Source organism: Bactrocera tryoni, chromosome 3 (assembly GCF_016617805.1).
Source record: "Bactrocera tryoni isolate S06 chromosome 3, CSIRO_BtryS06_freeze2, whole genome shotgun sequence".
NCBI lineage: Eukaryota > Metazoa > Arthropoda > Insecta > Diptera > Tephritidae > Bactrocera > Bactrocera tryoni.
In genome coordinates, this window is record NC_052501.1 from 56,340,333 (window position 1) to 56,362,417 (window position 22,085).

The following is a 22,085-nucleotide window of genomic DNA, read 5'->3' on the forward strand; positions in this document are numbered from 1 at the left end:
AGACCTTGGTATTCCTATGGTAAAAAAAGAAGTAAATATCTAAACTCCGAGATCACCCAAACCCTTTGGCTAATGCTTTGGTACATTCCTGCGATCAAACACGACTTAAAAGAAGAGATGTGCCTGCGTATTAAAGAGCGACGTATCACCAAAACAGCTCAATCACTTGCTTGAGTCTGTCTAGTTTTTAAATAGATTTAAGATTTTATTACTTATTGTTAGGCTTTAAGAAAAACCAGATTCAATAAATAAAATAATTTTGAAAACAAAAAAAAAAGTTATTTTATTATTTCGAATTAATTTATCTTTATTTCTAAAGGGGAAAACATATAGTAAGTATAAAAGCCGAATTGTCTTAACTATTGGGTTTTTGGAAAAAAAATGCGGATATTTAAAGATATAAGATTTACAAAACGTAATTGCGTCTTTATTCATTCGATAGATGTTATCTCTTAAAATCTTCCTTTAATTCGGGACTTATTAACAACTTTAATAGGACTGCTTCCAAATGTATTCATTTGCAAGTTTTATCACATTAGTAAACAGCTGGTTCGAATATTGGTTTTGCGTTTGTTCGAGAAGACGAAAATCTAATCAGATTCTATGACACCATTGAAAATCAGAATTGGTTTGCAATTCTATCTTGGATTCCACAACACCCCTGATTAATATTTAGGATGCAAACTGTTTGTACATTACCTTTGGGTGACTAAATATAAAATTAAACAAATTTTATTTATTTAAAAAAGCACTCTATTTATTCAAATAAAAATACGGACAAAAATTTTATCTTCCAACAACGAGCAAATCGAAATCGTTTTAAGCTTGTTTTGGCCTGAAAACCATTAGGAAGACCCCGCCGATAAATTGTTCTCGTTTTAAAACCAATAAAAATCGTACAATCGATTGAATATAATTTGTATGTTGAAAAACAATTTTTTTTTAAAATCTATCACAACTTTTTTTTGTTTTGTTTAAAAAGGATACACTAAACAATAATCTAGATTCGAGTATAAAACAATAAATCGACGCGTCATTCATACAACAATGTACCCAAGTTTATGTGCGTGTTTGTATATAACATTGTTTTATAATTGCAAATAATTATACTATAGAAAAAAATATGTATATATTTAGTATTTCCATAATCGAAATATATCTACGAATGTATTCTTAAGCTTACATACTTCTACAATCACTTACAAACTAACCTATGACATTATTTATGTATAGTTGTATAAAATATATTGTAAATATTCATCATAGATACATATTTATTACTAAAAATATTCCTTAATCGGACGGACTAACTTTTTAACTAGTACGTCTATGCAAGAAACTATATATGCATACATTTAATATTTATCATAGTTTTTAAGGCTTTACATTTTAAAATCTATTTAATTTGTATGTACTTAATTTATGCAGGGTGTTGCAAAAGCTTTACGTGACAAATTTCGTCAATTTATGATGTATTTTGTAGAGCTAAAAATATTTTTCATTTAATATGATGATTTTGTTTTAAAAATATTATTTGCACATATCGTTTCTATTGTCAATTGGCATTAAATTTCGAAGGCAGCATTTTCCAATGATATTTGTAATTTCATCTTAATATATATTATATAAAAATTTTGTTCCTAAACCTTTTTTACCAATTTATACACCCTGTTTTTTATTTTAGTTATTTATATTACATATACCAATTCAATTCCTATCTAATTGAGCTTCTTTTACGATTTTGTTTGTAATATATTAATACTCGCTAGCTATTAGTTAATGTATGAGTCATCGTGAAAATTTAGAGCTATTTAAATTAAAAAGCAAACTATGAAGTATTAATGAATGTGCGACTATTTCTTTGTTATACAAATGCAATGTGTTGATCATTTTTTTAAGTTTATGATACACTGTAGAAAATATACGTTTTAATTTGATTCGCAATTTTTTAATATTGTTGCAATTTCATTTTTTAAATTAATGAACACGCGAGTGAAGCATGAGGCCATTAATTGAAATGGAAGCACATTACAAACATTTTGTTTAATGACGTAGTAATTAATACATAAAAGGTTGTAATAAAAATTTGCAATTTAAAAATTTACTGCAAGACGTTTTTTTTATATATGTAAAAATACATTATTACATCAAACTGCTTGGGTATCATTTAAATTTCAAAGCAAATTTCAATTACACAAACAATTTGTTCAACAAAGCATAGAGAATAGACTACTCTCATTCATTACGTTTACTATTTATGGGATTTTCATGCATTGTAATGACCTTGAATGAATTATTAGCCATCTAATAGAATAATATTATACAATTGTCTCAAGTGTTTATGCATCAAATGGACTCACTCGCACGACAGACAAATAGCTGGGAATGTATGTAGACAAAAAAAAAGTAAGGAAAAATGCTGCGTTTGCATGAAAGTGGTAAAAGTACAATTGGAGGGTACTCGAGCAAATGGGTGCTGACAAAAGTCGCTGTTTACATGCATGAATATCAAGCGCAATCGAACACGCGTGAGAGCGTTGAAGATGGCAGTGACGATGTGTACCATGATGATGATGCGTGATGTAACTTAAAAAGAATGCGCAACGATCGAAACAGACGCAAAACTAGCCAAGAGCATGAGTGCAATGAAAAAAAAAACCGGGTTAGTCACATAATTGTCACCTGTTTTCGCGGGTTGCTTTTTACCGTAGTATAGACCAGAGTCTGCCAACTAAATATAAATGTATTATTTGACCATGTGTTGCTTTTGTTCGACAACCGTTCAGTCTAATTACATTAATACTTGTTTGCTTTTGTAATATTATTGAGTTATTACTATTATTTAATATTATGCTTTATAGTAATTATTCACATAATGTGCGTATAGCGTTATTGTACGTATTAAGTCGAAATTCGTAGTGTTAGTGGATGTGCAGTGATGAGGCGAAAATCAACTTCATAGCCAAAAGGAAGTCGGAATTGCCTCAAACTACAAACACTGTCGCTATTGTAGCCATTTTATTTGCGTTAAACCAAAACGTTCGCAAAAATCTCATTAGAGCTGTATAAATTGTAAAGATATTCGATATGTTTACGATACGAGTGTTGAGATGCATGTGCTTGCGGGTTCAAATAAAGTGTTTAGAGTTGAAAGTTGGTGGCATGTATTATGAGTATACGCTTTCTTTTTTTGTATAGAAAAATAAAATCACCCAACTATTGCGTTTGTCACCCGCCACACTAAACACATGTATTCACACCCGCACACGGACTTGTAATATATATAATATAATATTTGTACTTAATTGTAATGTGATCTTGTAAAGAAAAAACAAAAACTCACTTTAACCCCAGTTTTCTCGTAATTAAACTCACATTAATTAAATAAAATTAAAAACTACATTTACTTAATATTAAAATTGCATACAAATTAAGACTCGCATTTTCATAGGCTATGCACATGTCGTGCGCATGTGTGCAAATCAGCACGGCAAGTGCGCGTCGTTGAAAGGTCGCCATATACTTATAATTATTTGAAAAAAAATCACCCAATTTGTTTACAGCTTAACTGAGCTCGTACACGAATTTGAATTTGCACACTTAACGCATAACTGTTCAATTTAATTAAGTGCATAGCCTTTAGATGCATGCATTTAGACGGTTTAAGTTTACATTATACAAATCATTTATACCTGCAAACGTCTTTCGTAAATTGTAATTTTGTCTAGACTAATTTGCAACAGGCATACAACACACCGCGCATTTCACACTATTTCCATACAAGAAAATTCCTAAACAAAATCTTTTTTCAAAAAAAAAAATATATATATAAACTATTCTAAAAAAATTCAACTAGTTTTCTAAATGCAACTCAATGCTTCGCAACGGGTTGCAAATACGCCATAGATTATATATATGTGCGCTTAACCTTCGTTAAAGTAGACGTCTTGCAGGGTATTTCCTTTTCAAGATTTTCTGTAGAGTTCTTGCATTCATGGCTGCGATCCTTCTCTAAATCGAGATTGGGTTTTTTAAGACTGGAAAAATGGTTCGGATTCATTAGCAGATTGACATCTTTGCCATTATTATGATGCTTTACGGTGAATTGACTGTGTGGCGAGTAATAAGAATTAAATGAAGATTTCGAAAAAAAATATGATTTGATATTAATGAAACTTACGAATTCGAGGTGAATTGATTACGATGATTTGCATGTAGCGATGTTGCTTTACACAACCGTTTTGAGGTATAATATCCAACAATAATGCCCACAACGAAAGCGATAAACGAGAGGGCCCAACATAAGCTCTTGCCGGCGACCTTTAATTGTCTGTCTTTTCTGTCATCTTGTGAGTGAAATGGACCTGTAAAATTAATTTTTTTGTTTGAAAATTAATTTCATCACTTAATCAAAACTCGATTTTCCCCACTCACCACTCAGCGTGTTCATGAGCTCATCGGGATCTACCGATTGTAATGTTATTTTATTTCCATCGCTAAAACTGTTCAGCAAGTAATCATTACCAGCGCCTGTGCTTGCATCCATATCAGTTACTTTATCAGAGGGTACTTCATCGACTGCAGAAACGCCACTCTCCGATGAAGCTGTACTCGCACCAACTGGAACGCTATTAACCGCACTCACTTTTGTGTAGTGAAACTTTTTGCTGTTCAATTCTTCATCAACTTGTGGTTGTTGTTGTGCTGTAACCAAGTCAATGCCCGGACTTGCCGCAATACCGCCACCAACAATTGGGCCGTCAGCCATGAGTGTGCCACGTGTGTACTTTGGACAAAGCGATGCTGCTGCTTTTTTGGTAGTATTCAAGCTTTGAAGAAAGGCTTTTGTGCCGAATTTGATGTTGTTGGGTGTAATACTTTTGCACTCATGATTCTGCTGATCCCAAGCGCAATTTGGATCTTGAAGACTGAGACAACCCAAACAGTCTACAATATGCCCACAATGATGCAACGGCACTGTAACCAAACTGCCATCACTAACGACTAATAGACGATTGGTTTTCGAGGAAACGACCAGTTCACGCACCGGCACACCCAAAGGCAGCACTTGCATCTCAGAGATAAGAACTGTTTTTAATTTGTCCACACCGGTGGAATCGCTTGCCTGAGTGGGTGTAGGTATGTTAATAAATTTTGTTATTCTGCCATCATCTGTGCCGGAGTAGATAACATCATAGTATTCACCATTTAATGCCATAATTTGTGCATCAATAGCGATTGTGGTGAGTCGATGGTGTAAATTTACTTTCGTGAGTAGTGGGCGTCCGTAAACCGCGGGCACAGCAGTCTCCATTAATGGATGGGTTTTGGCGAAATTCACCGCAATGCTCGATAGCATTCGCGAATCTTCGACACACTTACCCGGACGTGATTCCGGCACTTGTTCATCCTGTATGGGTAGCCATTGTGATTGACTATCTTTTTGCGATTTGAAACTGCCCTCAAAAGCGTCCATAATATCATTTACATTGAACGCACACACCGCTGAACCGGGTATGGCGTTCACAGAGGTTGTGAAGACGGCATAGATGAGTGGATTTGACCCACTTTCGACAATGGGTGTGATTGCCTCTGCGGGGAAAAATATAAAAGATATTTTATATTAAATAACAAATTTAATTTTAGATTTTAAAACTTACGAATTTCATCGAAGTAGAAAGGAAATTCGCCGGGTACAGAGCAATTTAGTCGCGCTTTCAAAAATGAAGTCCAACTTTTGGAGAGTGAATACGGACCCCCACGATCGTTTTTGCATACGCGAGCAACTCTTGAGTAAATTGTCTGAAAAAGAGATGAGAAATTAAATTTAATATTAAAATATTAAATTAATACAAGGGAACCAACTTATTATTATAATTATTTCAATGTCATGTTTTCTTGAATTTTAAAAAATTTAAGTCAATATAATCTTTTTAATCCTCGAATCTAAATTAAATTAATTGCACACCCACTGCTATTGACCCCTACATACCACGCAAAGATCACACACTCACCTTGCCGAAATTCATATACTCCATTGAAATTTCACGAAAGAAGAACATAACATAACGATCACGCTCCACAGCACCCACAAAGTCTGGTTGATTTAACTGTTTCAAATCGTACTGTTCGGTGCGTAAATTTTCGCGATATATCAATGGATCACTGCCCGAGAAGTCAGCAACGGTGGCACTATAAAGTTGACCGTCCGCATATGCATAGGTGCTGTTATGTGCCGGACTATATGGGCAAAGACCTTGCGCTTCCACGTCGCGTACAATCTCATACCGTTGGCCGGAACTACCGGCTGCGCTCAGTTCACTTGTGGCGGGCGCATAATGGCGACAGCGCGGTTTATAAGAATTGGTGCCACACAACAAGATTTGCCCACCATCGAGGCGTGCAAATACGCGTATGTAGTTGTGGCAATCAGTTTCAAGTTTACCCTTCAGTGCACACAATTCGCGATCGGCATCGGATGAGAACCATTCCAGTCGACTGAGTTCACGTAAACCATCCATGCTGATGTTGTACATGATGTCTCTATAGATAGGTGGGAATGAGGTGAACCAAAACAAAAAGAAATGTTGATGGTGGTAAGTAATTGTCGGCGACAAAATAAGTTAATATAAGGGCTGTGCGGCTTGAGAACTTACTTAGCACCCACCAGTATGGTGACATCATCGTAGGCCAAAATTTTAAAATAATCCGTGCTGTTGCCCAGGAACTTGGCAATGATTTTATCTTGCTCTGCAGTAGCGATAGGAGAAAAGAATAATATACAAAATGCAAATTATAAAGCGAATGCATATAATTATACATATTATGTGTATTTAAAATTGAGTTTAAAGAACGGAAATGATAATCAACTGCACCATCACACTTACTAGGTTGCAAATCTGGGCGCACATCGGGCATCCAAGCGTGTACGGCATGTGGCAGTAATAGTAGAAGGCATAACGTGCTGCAGCTAATTAGTGTTTTAATGGTGAACACTCTTTTGGTTGTAGGTTTCTGCTGCAGCTTTTGCATTGTAACAATTATAATTATATTGTTATTATTATATAGATGACTGTATGTACTTTTTCTTGTTGTATGGTATGACGACAGCGACACTTTCAATTGCTTACACACAAAATTTCGTACATTTAGGTATATATGTATGTATGCGCCGTTAATTGTAACATGTGGTTAGTTAATTATTATGCTTCAAATTCAGCTTATATACACACAATGAGTCAGTGGGCGTTAAACGCTTTACCGGCACTGCTGTTTACTGCAGCTATTATTGTTTGCGGATTGACACATATTTTCCGGTTAACATCATACACTAAAAACGAGCACAGCAAACTTATTTGCGTACGTACGCCACAAGCAAGACTAACTAAATGGCAAAGGCACACGGCCTGTGTTGTGATGGTGGTCTGGAACTGTGTTCCAGACTTAAACACGCTCACGTCGCTAATTGTGTGCTTCTAATACGCTCAACACAATGGAAATTAAATACCTGCAAGACAGAATGGTAATAAAGAGCATTAATAAATAGAACAATATGTAGCTTTAGAATCAAACGCAACTACATACATATGTTATTAGATGGATGCTATGCAATAGATATTAGGTTCGGTGCAAATTTCATATGTGGAACGTACGTGCAAAAATCAAAAGAAATTTCGCAAGCGCATTATAACGAGTGTATGTGAGCGGCAGCTAATCAGGTCTTCAAATTGGTGATACCTTTCGCTGGCAGCCAAGTATTACAGGTGTTATAAGCATCGTGCACAGACGGCGGACATATGTATGCGCACATGCGCGCACAAGAAAATATGTCCTTTGAATGCCCTTTCTACCTTACACTTTGTAACTACACACCCGCCACACACATGTGATGACACATTTCGTAGAAAATTGGAAAAATTTAATGGAAACCACGTACGGTATTTCCATCAAATTGTTTATATTATAACCAAACTGTTGCACTCTGACTAATAAAATAAAACGCTCGTCCTATTCGATTCTTGTTCCATTTTTTCTGAGGAAAAACGTGACTTTGGCAGCATTGACAAGCGGTGTGTGTAAATATTCGAAATATGCGAGCAGGCACGCGATGCAAAGGATTAATTACACAAATAACAACACTATGTAGCACTATATGTTGTACACAAACGGTTAGTGAAATTAGAATACAAACAAAACAGTCGTCTTTGGTCGTCAATTGTTGCCATTTTCCCATACTTAAACTGCTGATAATTAGCGAGAAAAGGAATGAGAAAGAAATGGATGTGAATTCACTGCCTGTTGGCTGCATCAAAATAAACAAGCAGACAGCCACCCGGTGTGTCAGCAGACAGCATTGATATACTAAACACGACAGCGGTAGTGACAACAATAGTCAGTCGAGTTGACTTTTTCTTTGCTTTCGAACAGCAACAACAGCAGCAGTCGCAGCAAGTAACAAAAGTCAACAAGAGAAATGCCGATGTGCCCGCATACATTGTTATTGATGAGATCAAACATGTTTACTTTGAGATTTGAACGGTTCGATTGTGAGGATTACATGGCAATATTTTCCGCTTTTCACAATGAAAATGCCATGTTATCTTACGAATATGGTATTCCGAAAAAGTGTCTAGCGGATACAAGAAAAAAACTTACGTATAGTGAGTAGTGGGAAATTTTATTACATTCGATATACTGGCAAAGGTTAAGCAAACCGACAAATATTTAATAACTATATTTCATAAAATATGCCATAGAAGGAAAGTATGCAATATAACTTTTGACTTAACAGAGGACGTTTATAAGCAAGCCTGTCCAACAATTAAAATAAGTTTTTTAAATAAAAATGTGTAAAAAGTGCATTTTAATAACTCGATTAAGATATGGTAAACATAAAAAACTCTTAATCTGACTAAAGATTCATTGGCATTTCAAATAAATATTTAGATATAAACATTATACTACAACTCGATTTATTCTTAATTTGATCATGATAAAATCATAGAAAAATACAACTCGCAACTATTTTCAAAATATAAAAAATATCATTAAATTTTGTACACTTAGAACTGTATAATGTAAGTTTCCTTAAATATTTTTAATAAAAACTTTAAGCTTAATGGATTTTCAATAAAATATTTAAATGTGTAATAACCAAATGTTCAAGTTCCAAGAAATTGGCTCAACTCACACTAGCTTAGCTTTCTCAGCACTTAATTTCTTAACACAAATATTCGCTTTTTTAATGTGACCGATATAAAATTTCTACAAATATGTATATACATAGATACATACGCATAATCAACTACCTAGTATGTTTACTTGATAGCCATATGAAACAGCTCAAACCGAAAAAGAAGTGTACTGTACAAATATTTTGCATACAAAGTATTTATTTAAAACGTGTGTCCATCCATATGTTCGATAATTTAGCTTGGCGGATGGGCATATGCACAATTCTATACAAATGTAAAGATTTGTGAAAATGCTTTTATACACAATTATTTATCTCTACATTTCCTTCTCTTTTTTGTTCTCCTATCAAACTACTCCACTTGTGCGTTTATTTTTATTTATTTATTTATGTACATACATATGTATGTACATATACATATATGTACATTTGGTGCATATGTAGATACCGTGCTCCACTTTTGAACACTAGATGCCCATGCTGTATAATTTATAGCGGCTTAATATTTACTCACACCTGTTTTAAAAAGCATTTTTTATGTAGATTTGATTATGTTATGTTCTAGCGATTTAAATTATACTTATACCATGACAACGTTTCTTATTGCAGTATTTTTTTATTTGCTTCTGATTTTATGTTATGATTACTTCACAATATTTAAAATTTTATTCTAAATCTCCATTGAAACAACTCACGCTTACGTCGAAAATGAGTTCAAAGAAAATATTCAAGAACGTCATCTAACATAACACTAAATGAACGTTAATTACAATACATAATAAATAATAGTAATGATTTTCAATGTCAAAACTCTCTAACGTGTCAATTGCACAAATTTTTGTATTCTCACGGTTGGGTTACTGATTCGCACTCAAACGTCAACGATTGTTAATGCCATCGATAGTTAATGCTACCTACCAAATTTCATTTTACAATGCGACCACTTCAACAATAGACAACCCAAGAAAACAACAATTGGAGAAAAGTTACACTCTACACCACAATGAACTGGGGCATGACTCATACACTTTTACGCTTTTGGGTGGTGGAAAAATTAAAAGAAGCAATTAAGGAAGGGGTAAGTTCGGGTGCAACCGAACATTTTACACTCAGGGAAATACTTTAAAATGTAGAACCAATCATATAAAGTAAGGTCAGCCGTATGTTAGAAAATCCTGATATTAGTTATATGGGGGCCAATTCAAATTTTCGCTCAAATTTATCTTTTTTAGGCACAAAAATACACTGTTATGAGAACAACACGCTAGCTCATTTTATTGAGATGACTCACATATTGGCCGATATATGCGGTACAAAATCACCTGGAAGTTCATTATCTTTATATTGGGTATATGGGGGCTACGGGAAGTATTAATCTTATTCAACCCATTTTTGACACACACACCATTGCTAGAGAAGTACTATCCCTGAATTTCAATTAGATATCTCAGACATTGACCGATATTTTCGATCAAAAGTCTACTATAGATACTGGGGTCCTGGGGGCTTGAATAGTTTTTGTTTGATTTTCATAATTTTTAGTCATAAGATGGCATACTTTAAGGAAATCATTACTGCAAAATTTTATTCCGTTATATTAAAAACATCTTGATTTGTGTACTGAAAAGTGAAAGAATCAATTGGAATTTAAAATTGGGCTATATGGGAAGTAGCCATGGTTATTGTCCGATTTCGCTCACTTCACAACGTTGCATAAGAATATGAAAAGAATGCCACGTACCAAATTTTGTCGAAATCGGTCAGTAGGGTATGATAAGATATGAGATTTCACCAAAAAGTGGGCGGTGCCACGCTCATCGTCCAATTTTTACGCCGGCTCCACTAAAGCCTTGTCATACCATCCTGGCGGCATTTCACATTTCTGGCGCATTTATTTATTGATTTATCGTGCTATTAGTAGTTTTGAACATTACCGTTATATGAGAAGTGAGCGGGTTAATGGCAATTGTTGGGCGTGGCAATGGTCCGATTACGCCCATCTACGAACTCGAACTTTTTTTGTACTAAGAAACCCGTGTACCAAGTTTCAATAATATCTCAATTATTACTCAAGTTATAGCTTGCACGGACAGACAGACAGACAGTCAATCGGATTTCAACTTTTCTCGTCACCCTGATCATTTATTTATAAGTATATAGTATAACCTCATATCTATCTCGCTTAGTTTTAGGTGAACAAAACTATAATATTCTGTAGCAACTGGTTGCAAGGGTATAAAAATGTATAAATAAATAGTAATAATAATTGTTATGTATTTTAACGGTGTTACGACGTTGAGCGCGGTGAAAGACGAATGATAGTGTTAATTCTTACATCGCTTTAAGCAATGAAAATTCATCCCTCTGTATCTCTATTCTATTATTTCTATATACCGAAATATCTTTTTCTGGTTGAATTCACCGCGTGCATGAAAAAGCAAAGTTTAATTATCGTTAATTACGTTACATTCACCTTGTGAATTTGGATTTTTTCCAGCTAATTTATATAGCAACAAATGTTTTGGTTAGCAAAAATTTAAGGTAAGTATAAATTGCGGACGCTTATGGAAAATTTCAATGCCAAATTGTATTTCATCTTCATCATTGTTTATAAAAGTATTTACATACATGCACATATCCCCAAACATGGCTGGATTGGCCAAAAATTTGTTTTCCCCGAAAATTAATTATCTTTTACTTTCTATTGTACTTCTTATACTAACGCAACACCTTGGAACAGACAGTATAATGTTGTTATCTAGTACCTGTTAGGATGGTGAAGATTATCTAAGTTGTCATCGACGTCATCTAGCGGCAGGCCCAGGAAACGTGCTGTTTCAACGGGGTCGGACCAAAGGGAAAAGGGTGTTAGACGAGTGGGGTTGGCGGAGCCAGTGTCATGCGGAGACTGATTGCATGCAGGACATATGTTGGATATGCCGAGGTCTATTCTGAACAAGTGGGAGTTTAGCCTGCTACAATAGCCAGAACGAAGCTGCGCAAGGAACACTCGCGTTTCTCGCGGCAACTCGAGCTCTTCGTCTGCAATGGGTGGTGATTTGACTCCAAGAACGCCATTCACTGGAAGAGAGTCGGTGAAGGTGTTGATAGCTCCACTGTGAATGGCGATCAGAACCTGTCGGAAGTTAGTTGCGTCCGAAGTCCTGTCGGCGAATTGTTCGATGTCGTCGAAGTAATTGAGGAAAGACCCTTTGATGTACCTAGGAGGCGGTTCCGCTCCAAGCAGGTGGCTGCAGGGATGATTTCTGCGAAAACATCTCAGCAGGAACTGCTTGTAGAGGAGTTCATTATGCTCCTTAACCGGGAGCATAAGCGCTTCACTATGTAGATGTTCGATGGGAGATATCAAGAGGCATCCTGTCGTGGTCCGGAGTGCAGTGTTCTGGCAAGTCTGAAGCTTCTTCATCTGCGTTCCACTGCATCCAGGCGACTATATTGGTACGGCGTAGTTGAGGACCAGTATAATAGTTTTGTTCACCTACCGTCCTTTTGTATTAATCGATGCAGAGTTATATACACCCTGTCAAGAAAGTATCGGGAATTTATAAACAAAATGAAAATTTTTCAATCATCATCCAAATTTATTTTATCGCCTTCAAAGCGATGCGCATGTGCCAACGCTTCTTCCAATCGTAAAAACAATTTTTATAGGCACTTTCCGGGATGGCCTTCAGTTCTCGCGTCTAATTTTTTTGATGTCTTCAATTGAGTCGAAGCGTATTCCCCGAAGTGGATATTTTAGTGTGGAGAAAAGTAAAAGTCACAGGGACCGTATCAGGTGAATATGGTGCCTGTTCAATGATATTCGTTGAGTGTTTGGCCAAAATTTAGCACAAATACGTTGATTTAAATTTTAAAATTCGTCAAACATTCTTGAGATCGGCTGACATAAACAGTTGCTGTAAACACTCTGGTTGACAGATCGCGCTAATTTTTGGCATCATAATTAAGGAAATCTTGGAAAAAAAATGTATCTGTCTTCCATATAAACGGTAGATAAGAGAAGGAAATGAAGAATTCCCGATACTCTATTGACAGAGAGCATACATATATGTACATAAAATTATATCTTCTTCTTCTATACTGGCGTAGAAAACGCTTATGGACAAACCTTTGGCACAATTCCGATTTCTTTGCCGCCGCGATTTGAATGTGCCGTTGGAAAGAGGAAGTCCTGATTAAAAAATATATATGGTTATAGGTACCGCAAACCTTTATAAGTGCTCATAAGTGGATACAAGAATCATGTTATCATCAGCATTCTATAAAATGAAGTTTGTACATTCACCTGCGTATTTGAGGAAATAATAGTTATGATTTCAATAATTGATTAACTATAAAAGGCGTGATTCATATGGAACACGCGCAGATATAATAGTAATCATTATTGACACATCATATTGTTGTGTGTTGGAATGTTAATCGCATTAAGCGTTACTGCACGAGCGCAAATTTACATTTTGTTCAAATTGATCTTACATAAACATATCTGTGTATGTACAAAAATATAGTACTACGCGAAAGTACTTCAGTCACATAAATTACATATTACACATATACATACATATGTAGAAAGTATTTTTTCTTATAGTTAATATAGAAAAAGAATCACGCGAAAAAGCAAATAAAGAAAAATTGATAAAAATCCTACATATTTACTGTTTAAGATGTGGCAAGGCTCGTTTTCCTTATAATTGTAAACAATCTAACCTTTTCAACGATGAGTGTGCTAAGTGATTTTTAAATTAATAAATTTAGGTAAAATATAGCAAAATAAAAGTGAAATGTGAACTTATTTCAATGTTTAGAGTGTATATTTAAATATACACAGTGAAAAACGTGAAAAAATCTACTGAAACATAGAGAAATACCATGTGTTATTAATGCAAACTTTTGAACTTTTAATCGTGCATATTTTAAAAAATTAAAGCTATTTTTTTATTATTTTTGGATATTTCTTCTCTGGAGAAGCTCCCCTATCCAAACATACCCCATTTATACGGAAATTCGGCTTTTTTACCCCTCCGCCAAACTAATCGGAATCGTGCCCCGAAATCGGGGGATGCTATTCTAAACCCCAGCCGAGATATTTAATACTATGTACCTGATTTATAGTTCGCATTCGTTGTATAGCTAATTCATATTCATTGCCAGCGCCCACACATAATACTTTGCCCAGATAAGGTACCGACAAAATGCTGTGCTTTCCTACTTCCCAAAAACCATGAATGAAAAATGTAAATTTGTATAATAGTATGTAAATTTCAAGAGCCAAAATCGAGCTCAGTTCTGCTTTTATAGTTGTACTTGAAATCGCAACACGTCACGTTCGCGCATCCGCTAATTGATAAAAATGCTAATCACAAAAATTACAGTACAAACAGTAGCATGAACAGTTGACGATTTGCAGCAGTGTTTTAAAGATGATTGTACGCATTATTTACATACATATGTACATACATACATACATACATACATACATATATAGTATGGATAATTTGTACAGCAAAAATCGTAGCCTGAAGAGTTACTGATTGGGAGCGGTAATGCTGCAGCAATTCATCATCCCTTCCGTTATGAGTAATTTTTTCACAAATTTAAGCACCAACTAATCTAACTTTCCATACAGCATCATAAGATATGGTAGCTTTTCTCCAGTGTAAATTGAAATACATATATAAAATTGTACATGACACCGTATGCAGTTTATAAATTGTACAAGTTTGCAAATCACATTTATTAAAAACCACATAAACCATATTTACTTTGGTAGACAAAACGACGTAGAAAATTATTATAACAGTAAAATGCAAACATAGAAGTTTTAAGCATCAGGCTGTAGTTTTTTATCCACACGATTTAAGTGGTTATTGCCACTTTTAGAGTTGCTCTATTATTGCCGCGACTGCCAATTGTATCTCAACACTACCGCCAACACTCAACCCAAGCAAACATGGCTCCTTCTGCACCTTTGACTTCGATGCTAGTTTGTTCAATAGTTTCATTAATTGTTTTTTATTCAACTCTTCTATTTCTATTCTTTTTTAGTTCTGTATGCTGCTGTTCAATAGCTGCCACAACTAGTGAGCCAGTCAACAATTTAATAAGCAATAGACGAGCGAACACGCTCTCATACGAGTTATCGACCGAGAAGAGCGTGTGGGTCCCGCCTTAAAGCAATCCACTCCAATTCACCTGTGGCCCCACTTATGACGAGTTTTGTTTTTTTTTTTTTTGGTTTGTCACTGCACATCGCCTTGTCCCCCTCTGTTCAATATGCACAAAAGTAACACCAACACCACAAACATTGTCAACTAGTCGTAGCTGTCGTCAATAGTATCGTTGTAGCTACGGTGTTGACGTTATTTCTTCTTTTCTTATTTTTTGTTTCTTCTTTTATGCATATATTAAGTATGCTTGTTGTTGCTGTTGCCCCACACTACACTAAGCTTGATTGTTTTTAGTTTTCATGTTTGCCAGTAGCGTACTCCAGCAAAACCTGTTTGAATAACAACAAAAAAATATATACAAAACTCGCACCCATACATACACAAATAAAAACCAACACGACGCTATCGGACACACACACATATGTACTTTTATGTACGTTTTATTGCAGCGTCCAGTATAAGCAGCTCGAAGAACATACGAAAACGGGTAATGAGTCCCAATTTCCTGCACTTTCAACTGGTTTTGCTGCTCTATTTTCCACTAATTAGCACAGTTACAATTGATATTTTGCTTCCTCAAAGCTTTAATAGCACTTAGAACTCACCAAAAATCAGAGAAAATTTTAAAATATTAATTAATTTAAAACAACAAATAAACAAAACACAAATCTTTAGCACAATTTAATTCATTTGAGTTCGTTGGTGGCCATAGCTGAAATCACTCTCTATGCTTCTGTATCTATACATAAAGTGGATGAATTTGCCCAGCCACCAGGGTGGCCATGAAATTTCACAGGGTTGCATGTGCTGCTAAATATTTTTAGCTATTGTAACAATTGGAATCTTTTGTGATCTCAATAAATCAGTATTATTTAATAAGTATTTCTTATATGATTAGATTTGTCAAATATTACAGTTTTATACATTTATAGTTATATATCTTTTATTTATTTTTTACTTATTAATTCCATTTTCTAAACTTTCAATTAATTCGCCACAACTGTGAACTGTTCTCCAAAAGTTTTTAATTCACTGTTGTAGCACCACAGCGGCTCTCAACTTATAATTTGAAAATCGATAAATTATGCATTTTGACATTTCGGATAAGTAGAACTTGCACTGATAAGAAAAAATTCAACCCTCTTGGTATCGTCCAGTCGTGCAATGGAATTTAAAATTAAAAATTCCTGTAGTACTTAAAATATTCTGCAATTTTGAATATGCTAAATTAAAAATAATATATTGCATCCAAAGTACAAAGATTTGCTAATTGTGTGGACTCTTTTGTGGAGAAAGTCAAATCTATAAGTATGGCTAAGTAAGTGATTATGAATATTATGTGTTATTAATAACGACGGTTCCATAGTGATTGAGACCTGCCATACACACCTTGATAATAATGATTTGTTGATTGGAAATTTAATAAACCATTATTAATACAAAAATGCTTGTTCAACCAAATGCGCTTGCATATAAAAAGGTTTTATATGTTTCTTTTTGTGGAAAAATATCTATTCTATTCACCCTTGCCCCACATCTACTTTTCACCATTTCCTTTTTATAATGCTTCGCTTTCATGTTTACTACACACCCGCAATATAGTTGTTTTTACTTTTTTAAGTGCATCCATACTGACTGCTGCAATAACAACATTCATATAAAAAAATCAAAGTGGGCTTCTAGTATAATTGATGTGCCTAACCCCTCCTCATACTTCATTCACAATAACAATAACAACATAAACGGGCAAGAATGTTATTTATTCAACTTTACTCTCCTGTCTTCTCATATTTCAATCGGCTAATTGCTATTTGTTTACCCTCCCCCACCTCACGATAATGTGAACACGCCTTATTATTTCCCACGACTCTTCAAATACGCTCAATCAACTATAGACTCTCCGCCTGCGAGGAGCAATACGTTTAGTAAATGGTAATTTAATTGGTTTGTACTGTGTTACTGATTATATTCTTAGAATGAGTTTGGAGACAAACATAATTGTATTTCAACCATAGTGATACTTGCTGCTATGGTACGAGAGGTAACTGCGGGGCAAATAGTAGGGACAGTGTTATCAGTTTCACTTTTGTGACGTGCTGTAGCGTTGTAAATAGCAAATAGGTTTATCACTACCAAGTTGATAAACGCTCATTTAGTCGCGATTGTGCCAATAAGCCAACACTACAAATCTGGCAAAGCTACTAAAGTGTATTAAATTCTGTTGTTCTTAACGTCAAAATATAAAATTGTAGGCTTTCGAACACAAAAATATAAAAATGTTCAGTGGTTTCCGTACGCCTTTACGTTTGCGTTGGCCTAAACTGGAGCGGGCCAAGAGAAGAAACAAGGAGGAAAGGTACTCTTGTCGGTTTAAAAGTCGATGACTAAAAGCAGTTATTTTGGGTAGATGTTTAAAGAAATTAAACTAAATATTTTTATATATTTACAGGGAGACAATGATTGTCTTCGTCTATGACACAGAATGTCTCAAGGACGAAGCAGATGATCCGGTGGAAGCAGTTCTCTACTTTCACCCAAGTTGGGTATCAGACACACAGAAAGTGGCACTTTGTGGGCAACTAATGGGTACATCGTACTTCCTAAAAGACTGTTTCTGCAAACCGAAAATTATGGCTTTGCAAAACGGTAAATTTGTGTTAAAGGAATTTGGCAGATTTACCTTGGTTAGTGTATTTTTAAACAAGTTGAATTTTATTTGCCTTAATAAATAAATTTATGGATCTCCAGGCTGTCGGCACGGACCGCAACATCTCAGATTATTTACTCGAAAAACGTGCTGATTTGCTTGCCTCTCTTGTGAAATTCTTCCATCGTGATTTGCAAAGTCTCTTTGATCAGTTTCCACAACAAGCGCAATATAAGAATCTCTCCGAAAAGCTATATCACATTTTCGAAACATATCTGCCGATTTTGCAACGTAACGGACATATTTTCCAAAACGTACCCAAGCTGCGTATGCCGAAGGTTTGTAATTTTGCCATAAAATGTGTAATTTAATTAATTAACCACTCCCATTTGCTTACAGACGGCAAGCAATATATTTTTGGATGCCATACAAACATTACAGTGCTGTCAGCAGACCACGGGCATATTGGGCGGCGCCGTACTTTACCATAACAAGTGTGTAGTGTTATATTCACATTGGAGATTTTATGGTTAAACACATCAATCTTATTCATTTCCAGAGTGGTTGCGTCTCAATTGGGCGATACCATAACTAAGCAGCTTGTATTAACGGATCCGTTGCACATACGCACTACCGCCGAACAGATACACATCACTGATTTTCACATACCCAACGGCGTACAAATGCTAGTGGTTTATGTGGATGTCAAACAATATAACCGATTAGCAGCAGATGCGCAGCGCGCTCAAACATTACAGACCACACAACTGTCACAGGGTCTGTTTCCGTTTCAGTATGTGAAACGTAAACTGAAACGCGATAAATCGTTAATTTTCACCCACATACCAGAGGAGAGCAGCACCGCCGGCGGTGCGGCAGGTGAACTTGCGGAGGAGGAGAAGGATGTGGGGCAAACACTCACTGCAGTACGTTCAAAATCATTGCTGATACGCCCCACACACTTGCCTTTGCGTGTTCGCAACGGTATGGGCAGTTCGAAAGAGCTGCCTGAATCAGGCATTGCTTCGATAAATTTCGATGAGACTGATTCGTATCCGGAATTTATTGGACGTACTAGTGTGTGTTCCACACCAATGACCGAGAATAAAGTTCTGCAAGTAGGGAACATTATGTCTATCTGTGCTAATCCAGAGGTGAGTATAAAAGTCCTTAGAAAATTAAAATTATTCAAATATAACTATATATAACTATTATTTTGCAGGATGAGAGCAACTCGAATAAGCAGAAAATACAAGGTACCAACCGACGGAATTCGGTAAAATTTGACTTTGAGAAATTCTTTCAAAATTTCATTGCTAATCCCAATAAGCAAATGGAGCGGCGCAACTCTTTCACCGACTTGCAAGATTCACTCAAGAAGATCTCGAAGAAATTATCACTCAAACAATTTTCGCATAGCTTTAAGTCTGACGTCAATCGCAATGGCAGCATTAGCGGCATTGAGGTCATGGAATCTCCTGATTTTATCGAGAATGACGATGATGTTGAAGTGGAGCAAAATTCCGACAACTCTGATGAGAATAATGGCACATCCCGCACCATAACCGATCCTACCTATCCCGTTTTCAATGAGAATGGTCAACCAATTTCGCGTAGCCTCTTCCAAGAGTTCATAGAAAAATACTACCGCTTGTGGGCGGATAATGGCAGCGGTACTGGCAGCGCCAAAAAGGAGGTAGAAATCGCACAACTCATTGAGGAATTCAAGGAGTTCGATAATGAGCTTAAAAAACTAGACGAATCGCTGTGCCGTCAGGACCTCGGCGATAATTGCAATAGCACACAACTCAAAACCGATCGTAACTTGAATACTGAACCAGCCACCGTGATGACAAAAGCGAAAACACCAATTGATAAGAAATCACTTAGCCTTCCACTGAAGCCACTCGCCGATGCAGCAGCCAACAATGAGCGTGAACTGCCGTTTGTTATAGCGAATCGTAAGCAAACTGGTGGTGTGCCACTCACACCGCTCATGGCCAAACTCTCTGTGTTGGCGTTGAATGAGGAGCACAACTGCAGCGGTGCTTGGGATGCCAACGCTGTGGAAATTCAAACGCCACTAAACACGTCTAAAGTATTCTCGCGTCGCAACTCCTTGATATGTGACGATGCTGTGGATGCCTTAGCGACATTGTCTACAAACACACAGTCCACAAGGAATGGTTTGAAGCGACTGGAGTTGTACATGTGTGGCCAGCAAAATATGACCCTGCTGCTGTTAATGGAGGAGGGAACGGCGCGCCAGCAGCCCGTTGTGCAGAAAATGGTAAGTTGATGCATTTTGGAAATGTTTTAGAAATTAGTGTGTATGTTTTATTGTAAGAAAATTATTAAATATATAATCTAGAATTTGTTTATATGTATCTAATTCATTAAATTATTACTTAATTATGTTTTTTCAGTTCGATGTTTGTGTTGCTAAATTTCCGCATATGGAATTGCATTTAAATCAAATGCTCAATGTCAATGTGGAAGGCGATAAGCGTGACGGCGCCTACAGTTTCATGAGTATCGATGCGAAATGGGATACGTTGGAGCGTAATGGACCATGGAATCCGATGGAATTGAACATACTCGAATGTATGCATCAAGAATTGCAGCCAAACGATGAGATCTCTAACTTGATTTTGAGGTGAATAACGCCCGATGCTTTTGAATATTCGATTTCGATAGTATTGCAATAATTAATATCTCTAAATCGCTAAGACTTTGTTGAGTATGCACTGATATGCTAACTTTTACTAATATCGGCCAGTATAAGAAAGAAAAGAAAAAGCAAAAGAATCTTGAAATCATAGACTTGGAGTGATAATTTTCAACTAAGGCAAATAAATTTCTTTTCTATTTTAGTGCTGAATCTAGCTTAAGTATTCTATCACAATAATAGTAATAACAATGTTTAAATAATTGTTGTTGGTGCGTGACCGCTATAAGGTCGCATCAGAATGCATAGGATGTGTGTATGTATATACCTATAGTCTGAAATGTACCAGCTTGATTATTAAAACAACAAAAATAAATTTACTGGACCCTCTAAGCTAAGATTTGAGAATATAAGTTTCGTGATTTGAAAGAGCCTGGGTCTGCTGGCACAACTCACTCATCTTAAGAATATAAAGAGCCTTTATATAAACATAATTAACCGAAATATGTACATATGTATACCTGTTTTTCAGATCACACGATGCAGTTTACTATGGCTACAAGTCTGGTCGTTCTGAATTCTTTTACAAAGAAGCCGCACATTCCACCAACGGCATACCGCCACCCTCCGATCCCATGGGCAATGTAGCGATGCGCGCCAAAACGCATCTGGAACGTGATCATTCATACATTTTATTTTAAACTCGATAAACGTATTTGCGAAAGTAAGATAGCAAAATATTGTGTGAATGAATGTATTATGCTTTCTAAATTTTATTTTTATAGTAGTGATATTTAGAAAACTAGACTAGATTTACTATTAATACTATTATTTATTACTATTTAGTAGCGGTAGCCGCATCAACAACAAAAATATGTTTCACTTAAACTCATTAGTGCGCCACTAGCCTAGCGCCGGCAATTCTAAGCAGATACAAAATATTTTGTCTATAGTACTCAAAACTTAAAAATTAAATGTTAGACTCGAAGTAAATCTTAAGAGTGTAGTTGTTGCTTTTTATGAACACGACTAAAACATATTCAATATTGTTATTTAAGAGAGTATATTAATTATGAAAAAAGTGTTTTATAATAGTAGTAAAAGAATATTAAGGGTTTTTTGAGATATGAATATTTTTCCTTTATCAACAATTTAAATTCACAGCGCAAAAAATTATGCTACATTTTTTCGTAAAGAACAGGTAATAGAAGAGATTTGTTGATTTTTATTAACATTTTATTATTTAACTATTAAAATTTTTTGTCAATTTATACCAAATTTTTTTACAATCGAACATTTATTTATTTTGGTAATTTTGTTTGCTTAACACCTTTTAAAAATAATATCTTAGCATTTGAACTATTAAAACTACGCGACGGCGCCTAA

The 22,085-nt window shown here is 35.5% G+C and overlaps 2 protein-coding genes across 8 annotated transcripts; one reads left to right on the plus strand and one right to left on the minus strand.

Moving 5' to 3' along the window:
• Positions 1–735: 735 nt before the first annotated feature.
• LOC120770002 (semaphorin-1A) lies at positions 736–16,111 on the minus strand. 4 transcript variants are annotated; one of them, XM_040097092.1, is made up of 9 exons: positions 15,990–16,111; positions 14,980–15,713; positions 6,888–7,507; positions 6,657–6,750; positions 6,015–6,543; positions 5,661–5,802; positions 4,435–5,592; positions 4,181–4,364; positions 736–4,109 (listed from the first exon to the last, which is right to left on the minus strand). In XM_040097092.1, the coding sequence occupies exons 3-9, from the start codon at positions 7,030–7,032 to the stop codon at positions 3,908–3,910; spliced, it is 2,454 nt and encodes an 817-aa protein (XP_039953026.1). In that variant the 5' UTR covers positions 7,033–7,507; positions 14,980–15,713; positions 15,990–16,111; the 3' UTR covers positions 736–3,907. The 4 variants fall into 4 exon arrangements, with proteins under 4 accessions (XP_039953026.1, XP_039953029.1, XP_039953027.1 ...); XM_040097095.1 differs by lacking the exon at positions 14,980–15,713; XM_040097093.1 differs by lacking the exon at positions 14,980–15,713 and having other exon boundaries at positions 15,822–16,111.
• A 387-nt stretch (positions 16,112–16,498) lies between these two features.
• LOC120771752 lies at positions 16,499–21,811 on the plus strand. 4 transcript variants are annotated; one of them, XM_040099931.1, is made up of 9 exons: positions 17,350–17,740; positions 17,834–18,068; positions 18,133–18,369; positions 18,431–18,525; positions 18,591–19,185; positions 19,254–19,307; positions 19,362–20,321; positions 20,458–20,687; positions 21,232–21,811. In XM_040099931.1, the coding sequence occupies exons 1-9, from the start codon at positions 17,661–17,663 to the stop codon at positions 21,398–21,400; spliced, it is 2,655 nt and encodes an 884-aa protein (XP_039955865.1). In that variant the 5' UTR covers positions 17,350–17,660; the 3' UTR covers positions 21,401–21,811. The 4 variants fall into 4 exon arrangements, with proteins under 4 accessions (XP_039955866.1, XP_039955867.1, XP_039955865.1 ...); XM_040099932.1 differs by lacking the exon at positions 17,350–17,740 and adding an exon at positions 16,499–16,702 and having other exon boundaries at positions 19,254–20,321; positions 21,232–21,400; XM_040099933.1 differs by lacking the exon at positions 17,350–17,740 and adding an exon at positions 17,221–17,316 and having other exon boundaries at positions 19,254–20,321; positions 21,232–21,400.
• Positions 21,812–22,085: the final 274 nt, after the last annotated feature.